Below are 18,527 nucleotides of genomic sequence, written 5' to 3'. Positions count from 1 at the left end.
CCCACCTCAGCCTCCCAAAGTGCCAGGATTACAGGCATGAGCCATTGTGACTGGCTGAGAAAAGTTTTCAAGCAAAGTAATAAATATCACATAGGTTAGAAAACAGGCTTATAAGGTAAATTCCACTTGCTTTCATTTTTTTATACATTGGAGAAAGGCACCAAAAATGCCATAACAGAATCATATCTCATAAAAGGTTGTTCAAACTGCTCAGCCCCATAAGACAAATTCTGTTATCTTGCTTCCCACACAGTTTCCACTTAGAGCGATTCATCACGCTCCCCACACCCGCTCAGACAGCAATCAAGACAGCAATCAGAGGCTGGGACTTACCAGAAGCGGCTGCGATTGGGAAACGAGTGAATTACATCAGGCCAGTATGCCTTCATTTCTGGCAAAAGATCCTATGCATTAAAATAAAAAAATAAATAAAAGAAGTCCATGCAGGATCTTAATAATCAACTCCAAACCCAGAAGGTAAATTTGATAAACTGACACATTCAAAGAATTGAGCTCTGCTAATTAACAATACTTGGGTGAGTAAAATAACCCTATACTTATTTTGTACAAAGTGTTTAAGATATAGCTACAAGTGCAATTTGAGTAATCATAAAACTGCACACGAAAATACAAGCTCTTACAGGTGAAGGGATAAAGTGTACATCCAAACAATGGAATATTCGCAGCAACAAAAACCAATGAACTATCAAGCCATGAAAAGCCATTGGAGGAACTGTAAACATATATTGCTAGTGAAAGAGGCCAATCTGCAGAGGCTCCATACTGTATGATTCCGATGATGTGACAATTTGGAAAAGGGAGTCTTAAGAGACAGAAATGAGATTTGCGGTTGCTAAGGGTTCAAGGGGAGGAAAGAAAGGGAGGTATGGCTCAGGGGGTCTGAGGCCAGGGGCTGCTCTGCACTGCACTGGGTGGGACTTGTTCTCCTGCATTTGTCCAAAGCCACACAAATGCACAACACAGGACTAAACCCTAATGTTAACGCTAAACTTTATTTAATAATAAAGTATCAGTATCAGTTCATTAATTGTAACAAATGTAACACACTATAGAAGATGTTAATGATTGGGAGATTTGAGGGGGAAGGGAGTGAACTGTCTATAATCTCCATCCAATTTTTCTGTAAACCTAAAACTGTTCTAAAAACAACATCAGCCGGACGCGGTGGCTCACACCTGTAATCCCAGCACCTTGGGAGGCTGATGCAGGCGGATCAGGAAGTCAGGAGATCAAGATCATCCTGGTCAACCTGGTGAAACCCCGTCTCTACCAAAAACACAAAAATTAGCTGGGTATGGTGGCACATGCCTGTAATCCCAGCTACTCGGGAGGCTGAGGCAGGAGAATCACCTGAACCAGGGACTCAGAGATTGCAGTGAGCCGAGATCGAGCCAGGGCACTCCAGCCTGGTGACAGAGTGAGACTCTGTCTTAAAAAACAAACAATAAACCATCAATTAAAACAAACAAACAAAGGACAAGCTCTTCTTTTCCCAGAGAAGAGCTTGTGTGAGCTGGGCAGCCTGGGCTCCACACTGCGCCGGTCATGCTAAATTCAACAGAACTGGAGTTTACTTTTCAATTTCTACACACCCTCTACACCAAAAAAACCCAATAACAAACTTCAGATAACTTCATTTTTCTTCCCTTTCTCCTGTTTTCCAGCACCCTATATAAGGGTTTTTTCCTCAGCCCATTTGTAATGCGGCCCCCACCCCACAGCCCCTGCCCGTGTGGGCGCAGCTCTGACCCCCTGCAGCCCCCACCCCACCTCTCCTGCCCCACCATGCTGGCTTCAGCCCCATCAGCCCTTGGGATGATCTAGGCCACGATGATTGTGCAAACTGGGTTACTTCCGTTTGGGACAATGCAAAGTTGGACCTACCGCTACACAACGAGGAGGCCAGGACTACTCTGAGGAGCGGCGGCTCAGGCCACCACAGACCCATGACCCGCCGACCCCACCCAAAAGGTGTTTCAGCCTTCCTGTCCTGGATGCCCCGGGGATATGCAGTCCCATGGGGCCTCTGCACGAATCTCTCCTCTCCTGAGTTTCCGCCTTTCCCGGTTGCAGGCACACATGCCCCTTTTCACCTAGCTGTTATCACGGGGTTCCACCAGCACTGCCCCTCTGCCCACCAGGCCCACACCTGTCAGTGCTGTCCCCTTAGCCCACCCACATCTGTCAGCCCTGCCTCCTCACCTACCCATGTCCACACTTATCAGCCCTGCCCCTTCACCCACCCACATCCACACCTATCAGCCCTGCTCCCTCACCTACCCAGGTCCACACCCGTCAGTCCTGCCCCCTCACCCACCCACACCCACACCTGTCAGCCCTGCCCCCTCACCCACCCACCTCCACACCTGTCAGCCCTGCTCCCTCACCTACCCACACCCGTCAGCCCTGCCCTTTCACCCACCCACACCCACACCTGTCAGCCCTGCCCCCTCACCCATCCATACCCACACCTGTCAGCCCTGCCCCCTTACCCACCCACACCCACATCTGTCAGCCCTGCCCCCTCACCTACCCATGTCCACACTTATTAGCCCTGCCCCTTCACCCACCCACATCCACACCTGTCAGCCCTGCCCCCTCACCCATCCATACCCACACCTGTCAGCCCTGCCCCTTCACCCACCCACATCCACACCTATCAGCCCTGCTCCCTCACCTACCCACACCCACACCTGTCAGCCCTGCTCCCTCACCTACCCACACCCACACCTGTCAGCCCTGCTCCCTCACCTACCCACACCCACATCTGTCAGCCCTGCCCCCTCACCTACCCATGTCCACACTTATCAGCCCTGCCCCCTCACCCATCCATACCCACACCTGTCAGCCCTGCCCCTTCACCCACCCACATCCACACCTGTCAGCCCTGCCCCCTCACCCATCCATACCCACACCTGTCAGCCCTGCCCCTTCACCCACCCACATCCACACCTGTCAGCCCTGCCCCCTCACCCATCCATACCCACACCTGTCAGCCCTGCCCCTTCACCCACCCACATCCACACCTATCAGCCCTGCTCCCTCACCTACCCACATCCACACCTGTCAGCCCTGCTCCCTCACCTACCCACACCCACACCTGTCAGCCCTGCTCCCTCACCTACCCACACCCACATCTGTCAGCCCTGCCCCCTCACCTACCCATGTCCACACTTATCAGCCCTGCCCCTTCACCCACCCACATCCACACCTGTCAGCCCTGCCTCCTCACCCATCCATACCCACACCTGTCAGCCCTGCCCCTTCACCCACCCACATCCACACCTATCAGCCCTGCTCCCTCACCTACCCACACCCACACCTGTCAGCCCTGCTTCCTCACCTACCCAGGTCCACACCTGTCAGTCCTGCCCCCTCACCCACCCACACCCACACCTGTCAGCCCTGGCCCCTCATCCACCCATGTCCACAGACCCATGTACATCCCTACACCTGTCATTTTGATTCACCATCCTCATGCTAATTATGCCTAAAGCCACCTTTCCTCTGACCCTGAAGATCCTCTATGTCACCACCTGGAGGTCTCAAGGGCACTTCAAACTCAACATATCCTGAAGTGGCCTCTTCATCACGCCTCCCCAGAGCCCATTCCCTGCAGTGGGTCCTGGAGGAGAGGAGGAGAGTCTTCGTGAGGAGCTAGAGACAGCACCAGGCTCTGGGTGTCCCTTCTAAGTCTCATGGCAGTCCCCAGCCTCTTGGCTTATCCCACTGAAGGTCTTCATGGGGAGGAAAAAGAAAACAATTCCATACGGATTAGAATTTGTGGGCTGGGTGCGGTGGCTCACACCTGTAATCCCAGCACTTTGGGAGGCCAAGGTGGGCAGATCACCTGAGATTGGGAGTTCGAGACCAGCCTGACCAACATGGAGAAACCCTGTCTCTACTAAGAATACAAAATTAGCTGGGTGTGGTGGCACATGCCTGTAATTCTAGCTACTCAGGAGGCTGAGGCAGGAGAATCACTTGAATCTGGGAGTCGGAGGTTGCTGTAAGCCAAGATTGTGCCATTGCACTCCAGCCTGGGCAACAAGAGCGAAACTCTAACTCAAAAAAAAAAAAAAAGAACTCGTGATGGATTTGCAACTAATGACCTTGGGAAATGTAGCATTCCTAGGAAGGACCCACAACTTCCACAAATCCTTCCATTCTACTGCATATTTTAAAGAAGGCCCCAGTTACCACTGCCTCCCTGGGTCCAGGACCAGTTACCCTGACATATACTGGTTACACACAGGAACTGCTGGCACCCCTAAGGAAAGATGAGGGCGTGCGTACGAGTGAAGACTCCGTATGCCATATGAGGTACGGGTATCTCAAAGGAACGCCTCTGCTAGTATCTCTAATAAATTCCCACCCTGTGAGCTTTCTTTAATCAAGCTCTTGTACTGGAAAGGCCCAGCATGTCCACCCTGCTCAGAAACCCGTCCACCAGATAGGACAGCCCCAGGCCTGTGCTCTCTGAGCCTCAGCTGTCTGGAAATGCCTGGCAATATAGCACACCAACCGGATTCCCACGTGAGCCATCCGACCCAGGAGTCCTGGGACCTGGGACGAGGTAGGGCTGGCAGGCGAGCGTCAGGATCTGCACAAGGTTGGCACGGGGGAGTGTCAGGGCTTGCTCTGGTTGGAGCCCCTCGCTCAGGCCCCTCATGCAGTGGCTTGGGTACAAGGCAGGGGAGGGGAGGGAAGGAGAGGGGAAAGGTCAGTTGGTGTAATTTGTGGGGTTGAGATAGCAATACTTACTAAAACAGCACCAAGGGCTCAATCCTGGTGAATACATTCATGACCCCATAATTTTAAAGATGACTTTGAAGATACACGTGTGAAGAAAAGAGTTAATCTAGGTCAACACTCTGCAGTAGAAATATAATTAAAAATCAATACCTTAATCTCTTCTAAATTGAAGGGCCACGATCTATTACATCCTTCACTTTTATCAGGCCTGGAAATTCAAATTGAAAAGAGAAAATAAGAAATATGAGTCTTGGTTGGGGTGGCTTCTACATGACCTTAGAAAACACTTTCATTAAAGTCTGCCAAGCATAAAAAGAGAAATTCTAATTGGGAATTCCTTATCCCATGCAGGACGCTTAAGAAAGACGACGCAGGTAAGAGTAGTCAGAGTTCAGATTTCTTTAGAAGAGAAAAGAAATTGTGTTAAGAGCATCCAGGAGTAATGTAAACAGGCTGCTGCTTAGTAAAGGAAGCGCAATGGATGGCCTAGTAGCACCTAGCAGCGGGGGCTCTGGGGTCAGCCCTGACTGGGTTGATAGCAACCTCTGCTGTTCCCTAGCACCGGGACCTAAGTCAGCTGACCCCTGGCCAATCTCCATGCCACAGATCCAGCATGAGAACAGTGACAGTCTGTTCCTTTCAATGGTGAGGAGGACTTCAGGAGATGACAAATGTAACATGTTTGTCAGAAAGTACCTAGCGTATGACAGAAGATCAGCTAGCAGGATTTTCATTTCATTTTTAGTAGCAAACGCACTTACACTGTCTAGAACTTTAACTCCATCCTCACACATCTAATTCTGGACATATCACCTCTGACTCTTGAGTGCTGCTTACTCCACAAGGTCACCAACTTCCTAAGACCCCGACGCCTCAGAGCCCCAAAGAGGCCAGGGAGGGAGGAGCGTGTCTTCAGGGTCAACAGCTGGACCAGCATCTGAAACCCGCCTGATTCCATGCACTGGACTGGACGGCATTGCAAAGCTTCATTCCAGCCTCAGAAATGAAACGGCCATGACGAGCAGAGACACAACCAGTGCAGTTGGCAACAGCAGGGGAGAGGACACCATGCAAAGTCTAGGAAAGCCAGGAGCCCCAGAGACAGGAAGTCAAGGTCATCTGAGCAGCCTGAGAAGAAAGTGAAACCCCAGTAGCTAAATTCCAATTTAACTTGTTTTCCACCAATCCCTCTTCCTAAGGAACCAGGAGGCACCAATAAAGCTAAAAGGGCCCTTTTCAATCCCGGCATCGAGGCAGCAGGACAAAACCGGTCCTTCAGATGGGGCGATTCATGCGCCCAGTTCAACGTCACAAGTATGTCCATGTTCAATAGAAAAGAATTAACTAAAGGCAGACAAAACCAGAAAAATAAATTTGAGTGTCTCCGAAATGTGTACAAGAGAGATACACACATTTATGTATTTTCATGCAGTTATTTATAATGAATCCCAAGAGAAGAACAAAATGAGAAAATTAAAATGTAGTGACCCTAACATGTACCGAGAATCTGTGAACACTATTTTAAAAAGTGTTACTGGCCGGGCGCAGTGGCTCACACATATAATCCCAGCACTTTGGGAGGCCAAGGCAGGCGGATCACCTGAGGTCAGGAGTTCAAGACCAGCCTGACAAACATGGTGAAATCCTGTCTCTACTAAAAAATACAAAAATTAGCTGGGTGTGGTGGGGCACACCTGTAATTCCAGCTACTTGGGAGGCTGGAGCAGGAGAATCACTTGAACCTGGGAGGCGGAGATTGCAGTGAGCCGAGATCGTGCCACTGTACTCCAGCCTGGGCAACAGAGTAAGACTCCATCTCAAAAAAAAAAAAAAAGTGTTATTGTTATATGAAGACAGAATTAAAGAACAAGAGAATCAGTGTTCTGCTAGAAAGACTAAAGATATTTTTAAATAAGAATCTGGGCCGGGCGCGGTGGCTCACGCCTGTAATCCCAGCACTTTGGAAGGCCGAGGCGGGCGGATCACAAGGTCAGGAGATCGAGACCATGGTGAAACCCCGTCTCTACTAAAAATAGAAAAAATTAGCCGGGCGCAGTGGCGGGCGCCTGTAGTCCCAGCTACTCGGGAGGCTGAGGCCGGAGAATGGCGTGAACCCGGGAGGCGGAGCTTGCAGTGAGCCGAGATTGCGGCCACTGCACTCCAGCCTGGGCGACAGACAGCGAGACTCCGTCTCAAAAAAAAAAAAAAAAAAAAAAAAAAAAAAAAAAGAATCTGGTCTGTTGGATAAACTCCTAAAAATAAACAAGAATAAATACATTCAAGCTAGGGTTCCCAGTCAGAGAGCCTCTTCTGCCTAAGATTTAATTGTGTGAGACACTTGCCATAGTCCATGTATTGTCCAGTAATCCGGAGGGTCTCTACAGTCGTTTTGAATTTTCTAGGGAGAAAATATAAAAAGAAAATGATTGGTTCTTTATTAAAATACACTTAGAACCCTATTAAAATACATTTAGCAACTAGTTGCAACATATGCCAATGAGATACAGGTACTGTGCTAATAACACAAGCTAAAACCAGTGTTAGTTCATAATAAATTGCTTACAACAACACATCCATGAGGAAGCTACTCTAGGGCTGGATGTTCTAAGCCAATCCTCAAACAACTGACTTAATAGAAACAGCCATTTTTGTTAAGCCATTCCTCAAATATTTGACTTAACAGAAACAGGTGCTTTTACGAGCCGAGCACAGTGGTTCACGCCTGTAATCCCAACACTTTGGGAGGCCAAGGCGGGTGGTTCAACTGAGGTCAGGAGTTCTAGACCAGCCTGGCCAACGTGGTGAAACCTCATCTCTACTGAAAACACAAAATTGGCCGGGTGTGGTGGCAGGCGCTTGTCGTCCCTGTTACTCTGGAGGCTGAGGCAGGAGAACTGCTTGAACTCAGTGAACCGAGATCACGCCATTGCACTCCAGCCTAGGTGACAAGAACAAAACTGTGTCTCAAAAAAAAAAAAAAAAAAAAAAAAGACTGGGTACGGTGGCTCATGCCTGTAATCTCAGCACTTTGGGAGGTGTTGGGCAGATCACGAAGTCAGGAGATCGAGACCATCCTGGCCAACCTGTGAAATCCTGTCTCTACTAAAAGTACAAAAATTAGCTGGGCATGGTGGCACGCGCCTGTAATCCCAGCTACTCAGGAGGCTGAGGCAGGAGAATCGTTTGAACCAGGAAGGCGGAGCTTGCAGTGAGCCGAGATTGTGCCACTGCACTCCAGGCTGGCGACAGAGTGAGACTCCATCTTTAAAAAAAAAAAAAAAAAGCTGTTTTTGTTAAGCCAATCTGATGGGAACACTCATTTGCCCAGAGATAATTTACTTAACACACACCCGAAAATACATGTTTAAGGACAAAAGGCTGAGAGTATCCTGCTAAACTAATACTTGTTCAGGTACCAAGTCTAAATAGATTAGTGAAATAATAAGTATCAAAAAATTTGGAGCCAGAAAAATAAAAAGGTAAGGAGTATATCCTTAATCACCATCATAAAGATAAAACAATAGAGAAAAAAAATCTCAGCTTAGCATTTTTTAAGTACCTTCAAATTGTTTAGCTAAAATGGAGTTTTTCCAAAACAGTCATCTGGAAATATATGTGGGCTATGGAAGCAGATGAAGCACAGGGCATGCCTGGCCCAACACAGTGGGGGCAGCAAAGGAAAGCATAAGTCTGAGCCCAGAGGACCCGCCCGGGCACCAGGGTCCATCCCGCCCAGCGCTTTCCCCGAATTTGCCTTTTGTGGGAGGCAGCTTCAGCTCACGGTTGATCTGGAAAGGAGGGGGAGTCTGGTTCAGCTGAGAGGTGTCAGCTACTGAACGTCTGAGCGGCAAAATGCCTGGAAACAGAGCAATCTCTAGTATTAGAAATGAGCAAGACTGGGCTGGGCGCAATGGCGCAGGCCTATAATCCTAGCACTTTAAAAGGCCAAGGCAGGTGGATCACTTGAGGTCAGGAGTTCAAGACCAGCCTCGCTGACATAATGAAACCCTGTCTCTACTAAAAATACAAAAAGGCCGGGCGCGGTGGCTCAAGCCTGTAATCCCAGCACTTTGGGAGGCCGAGGCGGGCGGATCACAAGGTCAGGAGATCGAGACCACAGTGAAACCCCGTCTCTACTAAAAATACAAAAAATTAGCCGGGCGCGGTGGCGGGCGCCTGTAGTCCCAGCTACTCAGGAGGCTGAGGCAGGAGAATGGCGGGAACCCGGGAGGCGGAGCTTGCAGTGAGCCGAGATCGTGCCACTGCACTCCAGCCTGGGCAACAGCGTGAGACTCCGTCTCAAAAAAAAATAAAATAAAATAAAATAAAATAAAAAAAAATAAAAATATAAAAATTAGTTGGGCATGGTGGTGGGCTCCTATAGTTCCAGCTACTTAGGAGGCTGAGGCAGGAGAATGGCTTGAACCCAGGAGGCGGCGGTTGCAGTGAGCCAAGATCGCACCATTGCACTCCAGCCTGGGCGATAGACCGAGACTCCTTCTCAAAAAAAAAAAAAAAAAAAAAAAGAAATGATCAAGGGCATAATTTGAGCCAGATAAGCGAAACTGCATTTTCATTTGTCAACAGAAAAATCAGTTGAGGAAGTAGAACAGAAAGTCCTTACTGCTCAGTGCTAGAGGAAGAGGGTCAGACGCCAAAACCTGTAACTTCACCTCTGCCGCCCAACCCCATCCCTCAGGGAACCCAGTTCAAAGCCAGAAGCTGGGCTCCTTTCCTGGGGGCACTGCGGAGAGCAAAGCCTGCACCACACGGGGCTCTGAGGGCTCTGCACAGCACTCGGTTCCCAGGCCTGCCTGCGTGGAGCTGTGGGAGAGCCCAGGACACTGGGAACCCCAGACAGACCAAGCACCTTTGACACAAGCATCTCATCAGACAGGGCACCAGGGACGGCCCTCACTGCCTAGGAGGACACCTGGGCTGAAACAGAACCCTTCACCATGGCTGCCTGGTAGGAAATACACTCCCTAACAAGGACATTTTGCTACAGATTTTTAAAAAATCTTTTTCTAAAGCCTCAAGGCAAAGATGTGCCTCCATGCATATTTACATTAGTGTGCAGGGACACACCCACATTTTGTCATGTAAGTGCCTCCCCGAATGCAGAGCAGCTGGGTCTCAGGCCCTGGAGGCAGATCCTTCAGTGTGGGTCAAAGACAGTGCTTAAGTTCAAGCTCCTCCTCCATGGTCCTTGGTGGTCCTTCCTTCCGTAGGAACCAAGGACTCCAGGAATCCCTCACTATATCTCAGAACGCCAGCCACACTCCCAACAACTGAAAGTTGGTGCCAAGCAGCTTCCGGCTCCTCCTGTCCACTGCCCCTACCCCAAGGCAAGGAAACAGCACCAGGAGCGCAATGTTAAGTCCGCAAAACTGAAAACGGGGCAATCTCATGTATAGAAATGAGCAAGAGCATAATTTGAGCCAGATAAGCAAAATTTCATTTTCATTTGTCATCAGAAAAATCAGTGAGGAAGTAGAAGAGAAAATCATTAACACTCAGTGCTAGAGGCAAAACATAAAGCCTGCGTGCTCCTGACAGAATGTGGAGCTAGCTCAGCAATACGATGAAACACTGTAGAAGTGTGCGAGGCACACCAGGGTCGGCTTGATACACTGAGCAGGGCAGGCCCTGAGGGGCAGATCCAGGCAGCATCCTGGCTCTGGGTGCTCCAAGGAGAAGGGCCCGGACACTGATGGGACATTGAAGGGATGTGGGGCATGGAGCAAAACAGAGCCAGATGAAGAGGGGCCAGCCTGGAGGGCTGTGGGTGCCATGGGTGCCAAGCACAGCAAAAGGAGGCAGGGATGCTCTTGGGTCCTCTTCACTCACAGGACATGTTAATAAGATGTTCAATAATGTCCAATACATGGAGGGATGTAGGGACCAGCCCTACAGGGTCTGTGGGTTTTTCTCCTCATGTGCAGAGGTGAGAGATTGTAGAAATAAAGACACAAGACAAAAAGATAGAAGAAAAGACAGCTGGGCCCGGGGAACCACTACCACCAAGACGTGGAGACCAGCAGTGGTCCCGAATGCCTGGCTGAGCTGTTATTTATTGGATACAAGGCAAAAGGGGCAGGGTAAGGAGTGTGAGTCATCTCCAATGATTGATAAGGTCATGTGAGTCACGTGTCCACTGGACGGGGGGGCCCTTCCCTGTTTGAGAGAGAGAGAGAGAGGACACCTTACGCCATTATTTCGTCTTCAAAGACTTTTAGTGCTTTCACTAATTCTGCTACTGCTATTTAGAAGGGAGAGCCAGGTGTACAGGATGGAACATGAAAGTGAAACAGGGGTGTGACCGCTGAAGCACAGCATCATGGGGAGATGGTTAGGCCTTCGGATGGCTGTGGGCAGGCCTGACTGATGTCAGGCCTTCCACAAGAGGTGGTGGAGCAGAGTCTTCTCTAAGTCCCCCCGGGAAAGGGAGACTCCCTTTCCCAGTCTGCTAAGTAATGGGTGCCTTCCCTAGGCACTGACGCTACGGCTAGACCAAGGTCTGCTAAGTAAGGGTTTCCTTCCCAGGCACTGGCGTTACCGCTAGATCAAGGAGCCATCTAGTGGCCATGTATGGGCACGACAGAGGCTCACACTTGTCTTCTGGTCACTTCTCACGGTGCCCCTTCAGCTCCTATCTCTGTATGGCCTGGTTTTTCCTAGGTTATAATTGTAGAGCAAGGGTTATTATTGGCCGGGCGCGGTGGCTCAAGCCTGTAATCCCAGCACTTTGGGAGGCCGAGACGGGCGGATCACGAGGTCAGGAGATCGAGACCATCCTGGCTAACACGGTGAAACCCCGTCTCTACTAAAAAATACAAAAACTAGCCAGGCGAGGTGGCGGGCGCCTGTAGTCCCAACTACTCAGGAGGCTGAGGCAGGAGAATGGCGGGAACCCGGGAGGCGGAGCTTGCAGTGAGCTGAGATCCGGCCATTGCACTCCAGCCTGGGCGACAGAGCGAGACTCCGTCTCAAAAAAAAAAAAAAAAAAAGGATTTTTATAATATTGGAATAAAGAGTAATGCTACAAACTGATGATTAATAATATTCATATATCATCATATCTATAATCTATTTATAGTATAGCTCTTCTTGTTTTATATATTTTCTTTATTATACTGGAACAGCTTGTGCCCTCGGTCTCTTGCCTTGGCACCTTGGTGGCTTGCCACCCACAGAGGGAGGAGTCGAACTGAGACTTGCTGTGGGTTGAACTGTGTCCTCCCAAAAGATATATCCCCGTCCTAACCCCTCCTCCCATCTGTGAACATGATGTGTGAACATGTGTGAACATGATGTGTGAACATGTGTGAACATGATGTGTGAACATGATGTGTGAACATGTGTGAACATGATGTGTGAACATGATGTGTGAACATGATGTGTGAACATGTGTGAACATGATGTGTGAACATGATGTGTGAACATGATGTGTGAACATGTGTGAACATGATGTGTGAACATGATGTGTGAACATGTGTGGACATGATGTGTGAACATGATGTGTGAACATGTGTGGACATGATGTGTGAACATGATGTGTGAACATGTGTGAACATGATGTGTGAACATGTGTGAACATGTGTGGACACAGACACAGGGTCTTTGCAGATGTCATCAAGTTAAGATGAGGTGATACCAGATTAGGGTGGGCCCTAAATCCAATTACTGGTGTCTTCATCAGAAGAGACACAGAGACACAAAGTGGAGAGCACACTGTGAAGGAGAGGCAGAGATTGGGGTGATGGGTCACCCAGGAACGCAGAGGACCACGGGTCCTTACTAGAAGCTAGCAGAGAAACAGAACAAACTCTCTCAGAGCCCTCCAGGAGGAACCAACCCTTCTGACCCCTAGGTTGAGACTTCCCCTTTCAGAACTGTGAGAATAAATTCCTGAGGCTCTTAGCCACCCAGCTTGTGGCACTTTGTTACAGCAGCCCTGGGAAGCTCACACACAGCCCTCCTGGGGCAGTCTCTGCAGGAGACACCGCCCACCCACCAGAGCAGTGCCCACCTCCTGCACCAGCAGCGTGGGTGCCCTGGACGGGCACATGCACGCAAACCTCTCTTCACAGGGCTCCCCAGGCCCCAGGGCCCGTCAAGGCAGAAACACTCACCTCGCATACTGTCTCAGGCCAGTGCTGAACCATAATCAGCTTTTTCCACTCATGGTTGTCACTGTTAAAACACAAGAAACTTATTTTTCAAGAACTTTTTTAAAGTTACAGAAAAAATTCATCCACCCATCCATCCCTTCATTCATTCATTCAGCATTGAGTGCCTGTGGGACGAGGAACACTGCCTGCCCTGCTGCTGCGCACACTCCTGTGAGGAAGGCGGTAAACCCCTACACTAAGAAGGCACACGTGGTGGTGTCCAGTGCTGAGTGGCAGTGAACATGAATAGGAGAAGGGGAGGAGGGGAGAGGAAGGGAAGCAGAGGCAGGGCAAGCTAGGAGGGCAGCCAGGGAGGTCCTCACTGAAGGGAAGCCACTGAGCCACGAAGCACCTTTCTCCTAAGGATGCTCAAGAGAAACGCAGACCCACCATCCCTCCCCTGCATTCGTGAAACCCATAAAAGCTTGAAACCTGGCAGTTTTTTGTAATTCACTCGGCAACAAAACATAACCTGAACTAGCATAACGTTATTTATCGTCACTACCCTGACTCAGTTTTTAGATTTCACTTGCTTCTCTGCAGGATGTGTCCTTTGATTTTAGGGTGCTACTTCAGATGCCACCAGGACTGTTAACTTGAACACAGTATGTGCACTGCATCCTGAATGTTATCCAGGACATGGTATGCACACAGCACTGCATCACATGTGTTACCCAGAACATGGGGCCACACTAGATCACAAACCTGAACACTGAAACTCATCTGACTCTAAGACCTCACAGAAGCCACTCTGGAGCTTCAGCTTATTCATGGCAGGAGGCCTCTAGCCAGATCTGCAAGACTTAACAATGAGACTGAAGTAAAAAGTGCAGCTTGCAAAAAATGCACATGGAAAAAGCCAGCAGCAACACAGGAATATAAGTCAAGCAGACACTTCAGGATAAATCAAATTTTAGAAGAGAAGATTCCAAGTAAAAAGATCAAGTTGTTACACATTAGCTTTTGTGAATAATTGAGTCCTATTGAACTTGTATAAAATTTACAATTAAGATGGTATGAAAACTTAGTTGTACGTTGGAACTAATTATGCAAGCTCTCAGTACAAAAGGAAAAAAGGGTTCAAGCACGGTGGCTCACACCTATAATCCCAGCACTTTGGGAGGCGGAGGCGGGCGGATTGCTTGAGCTCAGGAGTTCAAGACCAGCCTGGGCAATATGGTGAAACCCTGTCTCTACAAAAATTAGCCAGGTGTGGTGGCATGAACCTGTAGTCCCAGCTACTTGGAAGGCGCTAAGGCAAGAGGATAGCTTGAGCCCAGGAGGTGGAAGTTGCAGTGAACCCAGATTACATCACTGCACTCCAACCTGGGCGACAGAGCCAGACCTTGTCTCAAAAAAAAAAAAAAAAAAAAAGGATGAGCTGCAGGGTGAGAATTAAAGCTGGGAAAAGCATTAAAGACTTTTTTACCCTTGGGTGCAAAAACCTTATTTTACATAGATGGAAACTGAGGCTGGAAAGCTTAGCAACGCCCAGGAAGATGAGACTATCAATATGCTTACAACAAAACTACCAAGATTCAGACATTCGTAACAAAATCTCCATGTACAACCAGGCAAAGAGTGGTGTGAGTGCAGGAGACCCCCTCCCACACACACGCCCCCTCCCCTATTCATGGAGAAAGTAATGGAGAAGCTAAAGAAAGTCTAAGAAGAAAGAAAAATCACCAAGGTCTCAAACCCAGTTAGAACTTGGGAAAATACCCGCTGATCTGTGAAGCCCTGGTGGTCTGAATCAACCACATTCTGGCAAATCTTGCCTACTCAAGGTTGTCCGATTATATCAGCTGCATGAATTATGGGGTGGGATGGGGGATCCACATATGACAGCCTGTTTTATGCTAACATCATTCCAAGTACATTCTGTACCTTAACTGATTTCTCCTGAAGCCAACTCTGTGAGGCAGACTGTTACTATTTCTACTTTACAAAAGAGGAAACTGCAAAGCAAAGAGCTGAAACGTCCCACACCTGGCTGTGAACTAGCAGTTCCCACTCAGCCAGCACCGGTCAGCACGCCAGACTTCCCCAATGAGAGGCTCTGAACCTCATGGCCAATAAATAAGGACATAAATGTAGCTCTTTTTCAGAAAATACATTTTCTGGAACATTGAAATATAATGCTACCTTTTAATGTATAAGATTAAAAAAAAAATCTAAGGTGTTTAAAAAGCAAAACCCTGGCCAGGTGCGGGGACTCATGCCTGTAATCCCGGCACTTTGGGAGGCCGAGGCGGGCGGATCACCTGAGGTCAGAAGTTCTTAAATACAAAATACAAAACTTAGCCAGGCGGTGGTGTGTGCCTGTAATCCCACCTATTTGGAGGCTGAGGCAGGAGAATCGCTTGAATCCGGGAGGCGGAGGTTGCAGTGAGCTGAGATCACGCCACTGTACTCCAGCCTGAGTGACAGAGCAAGACTCTGTCTCAAAAATAATAATAATAATAAATAAATAAATAACAAGTACAACCCACCTTTTCAACAACTTCTATGTAAGTAAGAAATCATTTTATTAATCCGATCATTACCCAAATAGAAGGAAAAAACTATGGTATTCAAATATTGGTGTCTTCCACAGAATTAAAGTTGGAATTCTTTGCAGCAACGCCTGTTTACCCCTAATTAATCTGGGCGGCTGCCCGCCCCCACCCCCGCGCGCGCACACACACACACACAGACACACACACACACAAATAGGGAGGGAGAGCCAGGGTAAGGGATTCAGAACAGGCCACTCAAAAAGAGGAAGAACAGTCGTTTCACCACCCGCTGCAGTGGAAGCTAAAATTAAGCGTCCCCTCCACGACTTCGACCTCTGGGAGAACTTCGAGTGCAGGAACCGTGCTCCACCAAGCCTGCCACGTGCTCTGTCGCGTTCTAGGCTGGGAGCTGTCTGTGGGACCAGTTTCCAGTCCTGCTCCAGGCCGGAGTGTACCCAGAACCTCACCCTACCCCCTACTCCTTCCCAGGGGTCACCCCGGGGAGTGCTCAGGGCTCCCCCCCGCAACCCACTTCTTCCCAGGAGTTACCCCGGAGCGTGCTCAGGGCTCCCCCCAACCCACTCCTTCCCAGGGGTCACCCCGGAGCGTGCTCGGCTCTCGCTGCCCTCCCCAGTCGCTGCCCGGGGCTCAGCGAGCGCCGACCCCGAGAGTAGCAGCCTGCACCCCGTGGAAAGCTCTAGGGCCCGGCTCCCACGCTCCCCACTTTACCTCGCAAGGTAACTCACCGCAGGCGCTTGTCCGCACCGCCCAGGCAAAGCAACGCCAGGTAGAGGCAGCCCAGCAGGGCCCCGCGTAGGGCTGCAGGTCGCATGGTGCCGACCTGCGGAGAGGACGCGGCCTGCTGCCGCTCCGGCCCCCACTTTCCGCCTGCGGCCCGAGGAATGCTTCCGGGAGAAAAGCTGTCTCCGAGACCCCGCGCCGCCGCGCTCCCTCCGCTGAGCAGCGGCCACCGGGTGCGCCCGGGGCCCTGGGACGGCCTGAGCCAGTGACTCGCGGGCCCCTCGCCGGGCTCTGAGAATTGCAGCAGCAGCCCTGGCGACCCAGGCCCCTTGGAGCTCCCCTTCAGGTTCGTGCACCAAGCGCGCACGTCCCGGGCCCACCGCGACCCCAGCTCCTCCGCGCTGCAGCCACCGTCCGCCCACGACCACGGTCAGTTGCGTCCAGCCCAGCCCAGCCCAGCCGAGGACGCCCTGTTGGCCTGCACCGGAGCAGAGAGCCACGCCCCCAGTACGACACGCCCCCGCCGGCGGACACGCCCCCCAGAACGCCCCTTCCCCTCCCGGCGTTCACGTCCCGCCCCGCCCCGCGGTTGGCCGGGAGAGGCAGAGGTCAGAGCAGGTCCGCGGGCCTTGCGGGCGTGTCAGGCAGCTGTGTTCCTTCGCCACGCAGGCACCCCGCGCCTTCCCACGCAGCTCTGCGCCACTCTCCCACTCCCGGGTCGGAGCTAGCCTGGACCATCCGTGAGGACCGCCCTCGGGGGGACAGCCCGTGTCTGCGCCACCCCCGCCAGCAAGTGGGCGTGCGGGCCCCAGGGTCACCCGGCGCTCCAGGGACAGCCATCATCTGCGGCCCGCAAGCCGCACCCGCTCTCAAAAACTGCGCCCTGCAAACTGCCCGGGACCTCCTGACTGCAGGCGGTGCTTGGCCGCCCAGGCTTCCCGCAGCCTCCGGCCTCCTCGGCGCACCACTGAGCAGCCCGAGGGACGGCTCCAGAATTAGGAAGGGACCTACTCGGGCCACTCCCCTGGAAACCTCTCCGGTCTCCCGGTGCTAGGTGCTGGGAGCACCAACATTCCTAGAAGGGCCTGGCCCTCACCCAGCCCTGGGCGTCACCTGCCCCTCCCCGCGGGCCCCAGGAGCCCGGAAGGCATCTCTTTGGGGTCCGCAAAGAGCCGCCTCGGGGCGCGACCTGGGAAGTCATCTTGTGAGGGATCCCCTCCTAGAGGGACGGGCCACCCCCCACGGATGAAGGAGACTTCATGGCAGCCCCACCTTGGCGCAGCCAGGCCCAGTCCCAGAGGCCCGGACTCCTCCCCCCACACCCTGGCCTTCCCAGCCCTTCGAAGGCGCGGGTTTCCCCGCACCCCCGCCCCGCCCACGGGCTGTGCACCCGGAAGTGTCTCTGCAGATGTTTCTCCTCTCTCCCTTCCCCGCCCGCACACCCACGGCTAGTTAAGGCCATTCCTATTTACATGTCAAGTAAACTGCAGCTTCCTCGGAGTCCTCTGCCACTGGTAACTGTCTAAATAGCAGGTGGGCCTGTAGCCAGCTCTCCCACAGGCCTGGACCTTGCCTGCATACATCACCATTATTTGAAACAAAATATTTAATTATTCAGTTAATATCTGTCTTTCCCTCTAGGCTGCAAGGCGAGACCCATGTCTATTTTGCCCACCTTGAGTCCCCGCCACTGAGCACAGTGGATGAGGGACAGTTGGTCCTCAAAAAAATGCCACCTCTGGAACAGATGGGGGACGGCCGACACCTCCTTAGCTCCTCCAGGACCTCCGACAGGTCATGGTGTTATTCTCGTTCTCCTTTTCCTTAACGACTTCTTTCTGGCTCTTTTCATTCCTTCCTCTCAAGGATATAGACACAAGCCACAGTTCTTTTTCTCTTTTCTTTTAAACTAAAAAATAATTTTCTTAAAACAATAGTACTTCCCAGAATCCTCATTTTCCCTTAAATCACAGTCCAGTCTGTTTAAACATCCCCTTGTCAAGGGGGGCTGTTGTGACCACTGCCAGATATAAAGCAAATCTGGATTCAGGGAGGAGCGGCATTATGAGGAGCATTATTGCAGGGGCCTGGGGGCCTTTAGTCTCTACTAAAAATACAAAAATTAGCTGGGCAGAGTGGCATGTGACTGTAATCCCAGCTACTCCCGAGGCTGAGGCAGGAGAATCACTTGAACCCGGGAGGCAGAGGTTGCAGTGAGCCGAGATCGCGCCAGCCTGGGCTGCACTCCAGCCTGGGCGACAGAGTGAGACTCCGTCAAAAAAAAAAAAAAAAAAAAAAGAAAGAAAGAAAACAGGAAGAAACAAAACAAAGAGAGAGA

The 18,527-nt window shown here is 50.9% G+C and overlaps 1 protein-coding gene across 4 annotated transcripts in view; it reads right to left on the bottom strand.

Moving 5' to 3' along the window:
- The window catches only part of RNASET2 (ribonuclease T2), a 30,424-nt gene extending 13,788 nt beyond the window's left edge, over positions 1-16,636 (bottom strand). For 2 of the 4 annotated variants that reach the window (XM_005551454.5, XM_074036763.1), the window contains exons 1-5: positions 16,195-16,636; positions 12,912-12,972; positions 7,119-7,174; positions 4,547-4,984; positions 334-404 (exon numbers count right to left, since the gene is read on the bottom strand). In XM_005551454.5, the coding sequence (XP_005551511.1) occupies positions 334-404; positions 4,547-4,693 (218 nt within the window). In that variant the 5' untranslated portion in view covers positions 4,694-4,984; positions 7,119-7,174; positions 12,912-12,972; positions 16,195-16,636. The remainder of the gene's footprint in view (positions 1-333; positions 405-4,546; positions 4,985-7,118; positions 7,175-12,911; positions 12,973-16,194) is intronic. The other 2 variants (XM_045390404.3, XM_045390405.3) reach the window with 1 other exon arrangement.
- Between the last annotated feature and the right edge of the window lie 1,891 nt (positions 16,637-18,527).

This window comes from Macaca fascicularis, chromosome 4 (genome assembly GCF_037993035.2).
Source record: "Macaca fascicularis isolate 582-1 chromosome 4, T2T-MFA8v1.1".
In the NCBI taxonomy this organism is placed as follows: Eukaryota; Metazoa; Chordata; class Mammalia; order Primates; family Cercopithecidae; genus Macaca; species Macaca fascicularis.
Note: the sequence above shows the minus strand (reverse complement) of the source record. Positions and strands in the feature narration are given on the sequence as shown.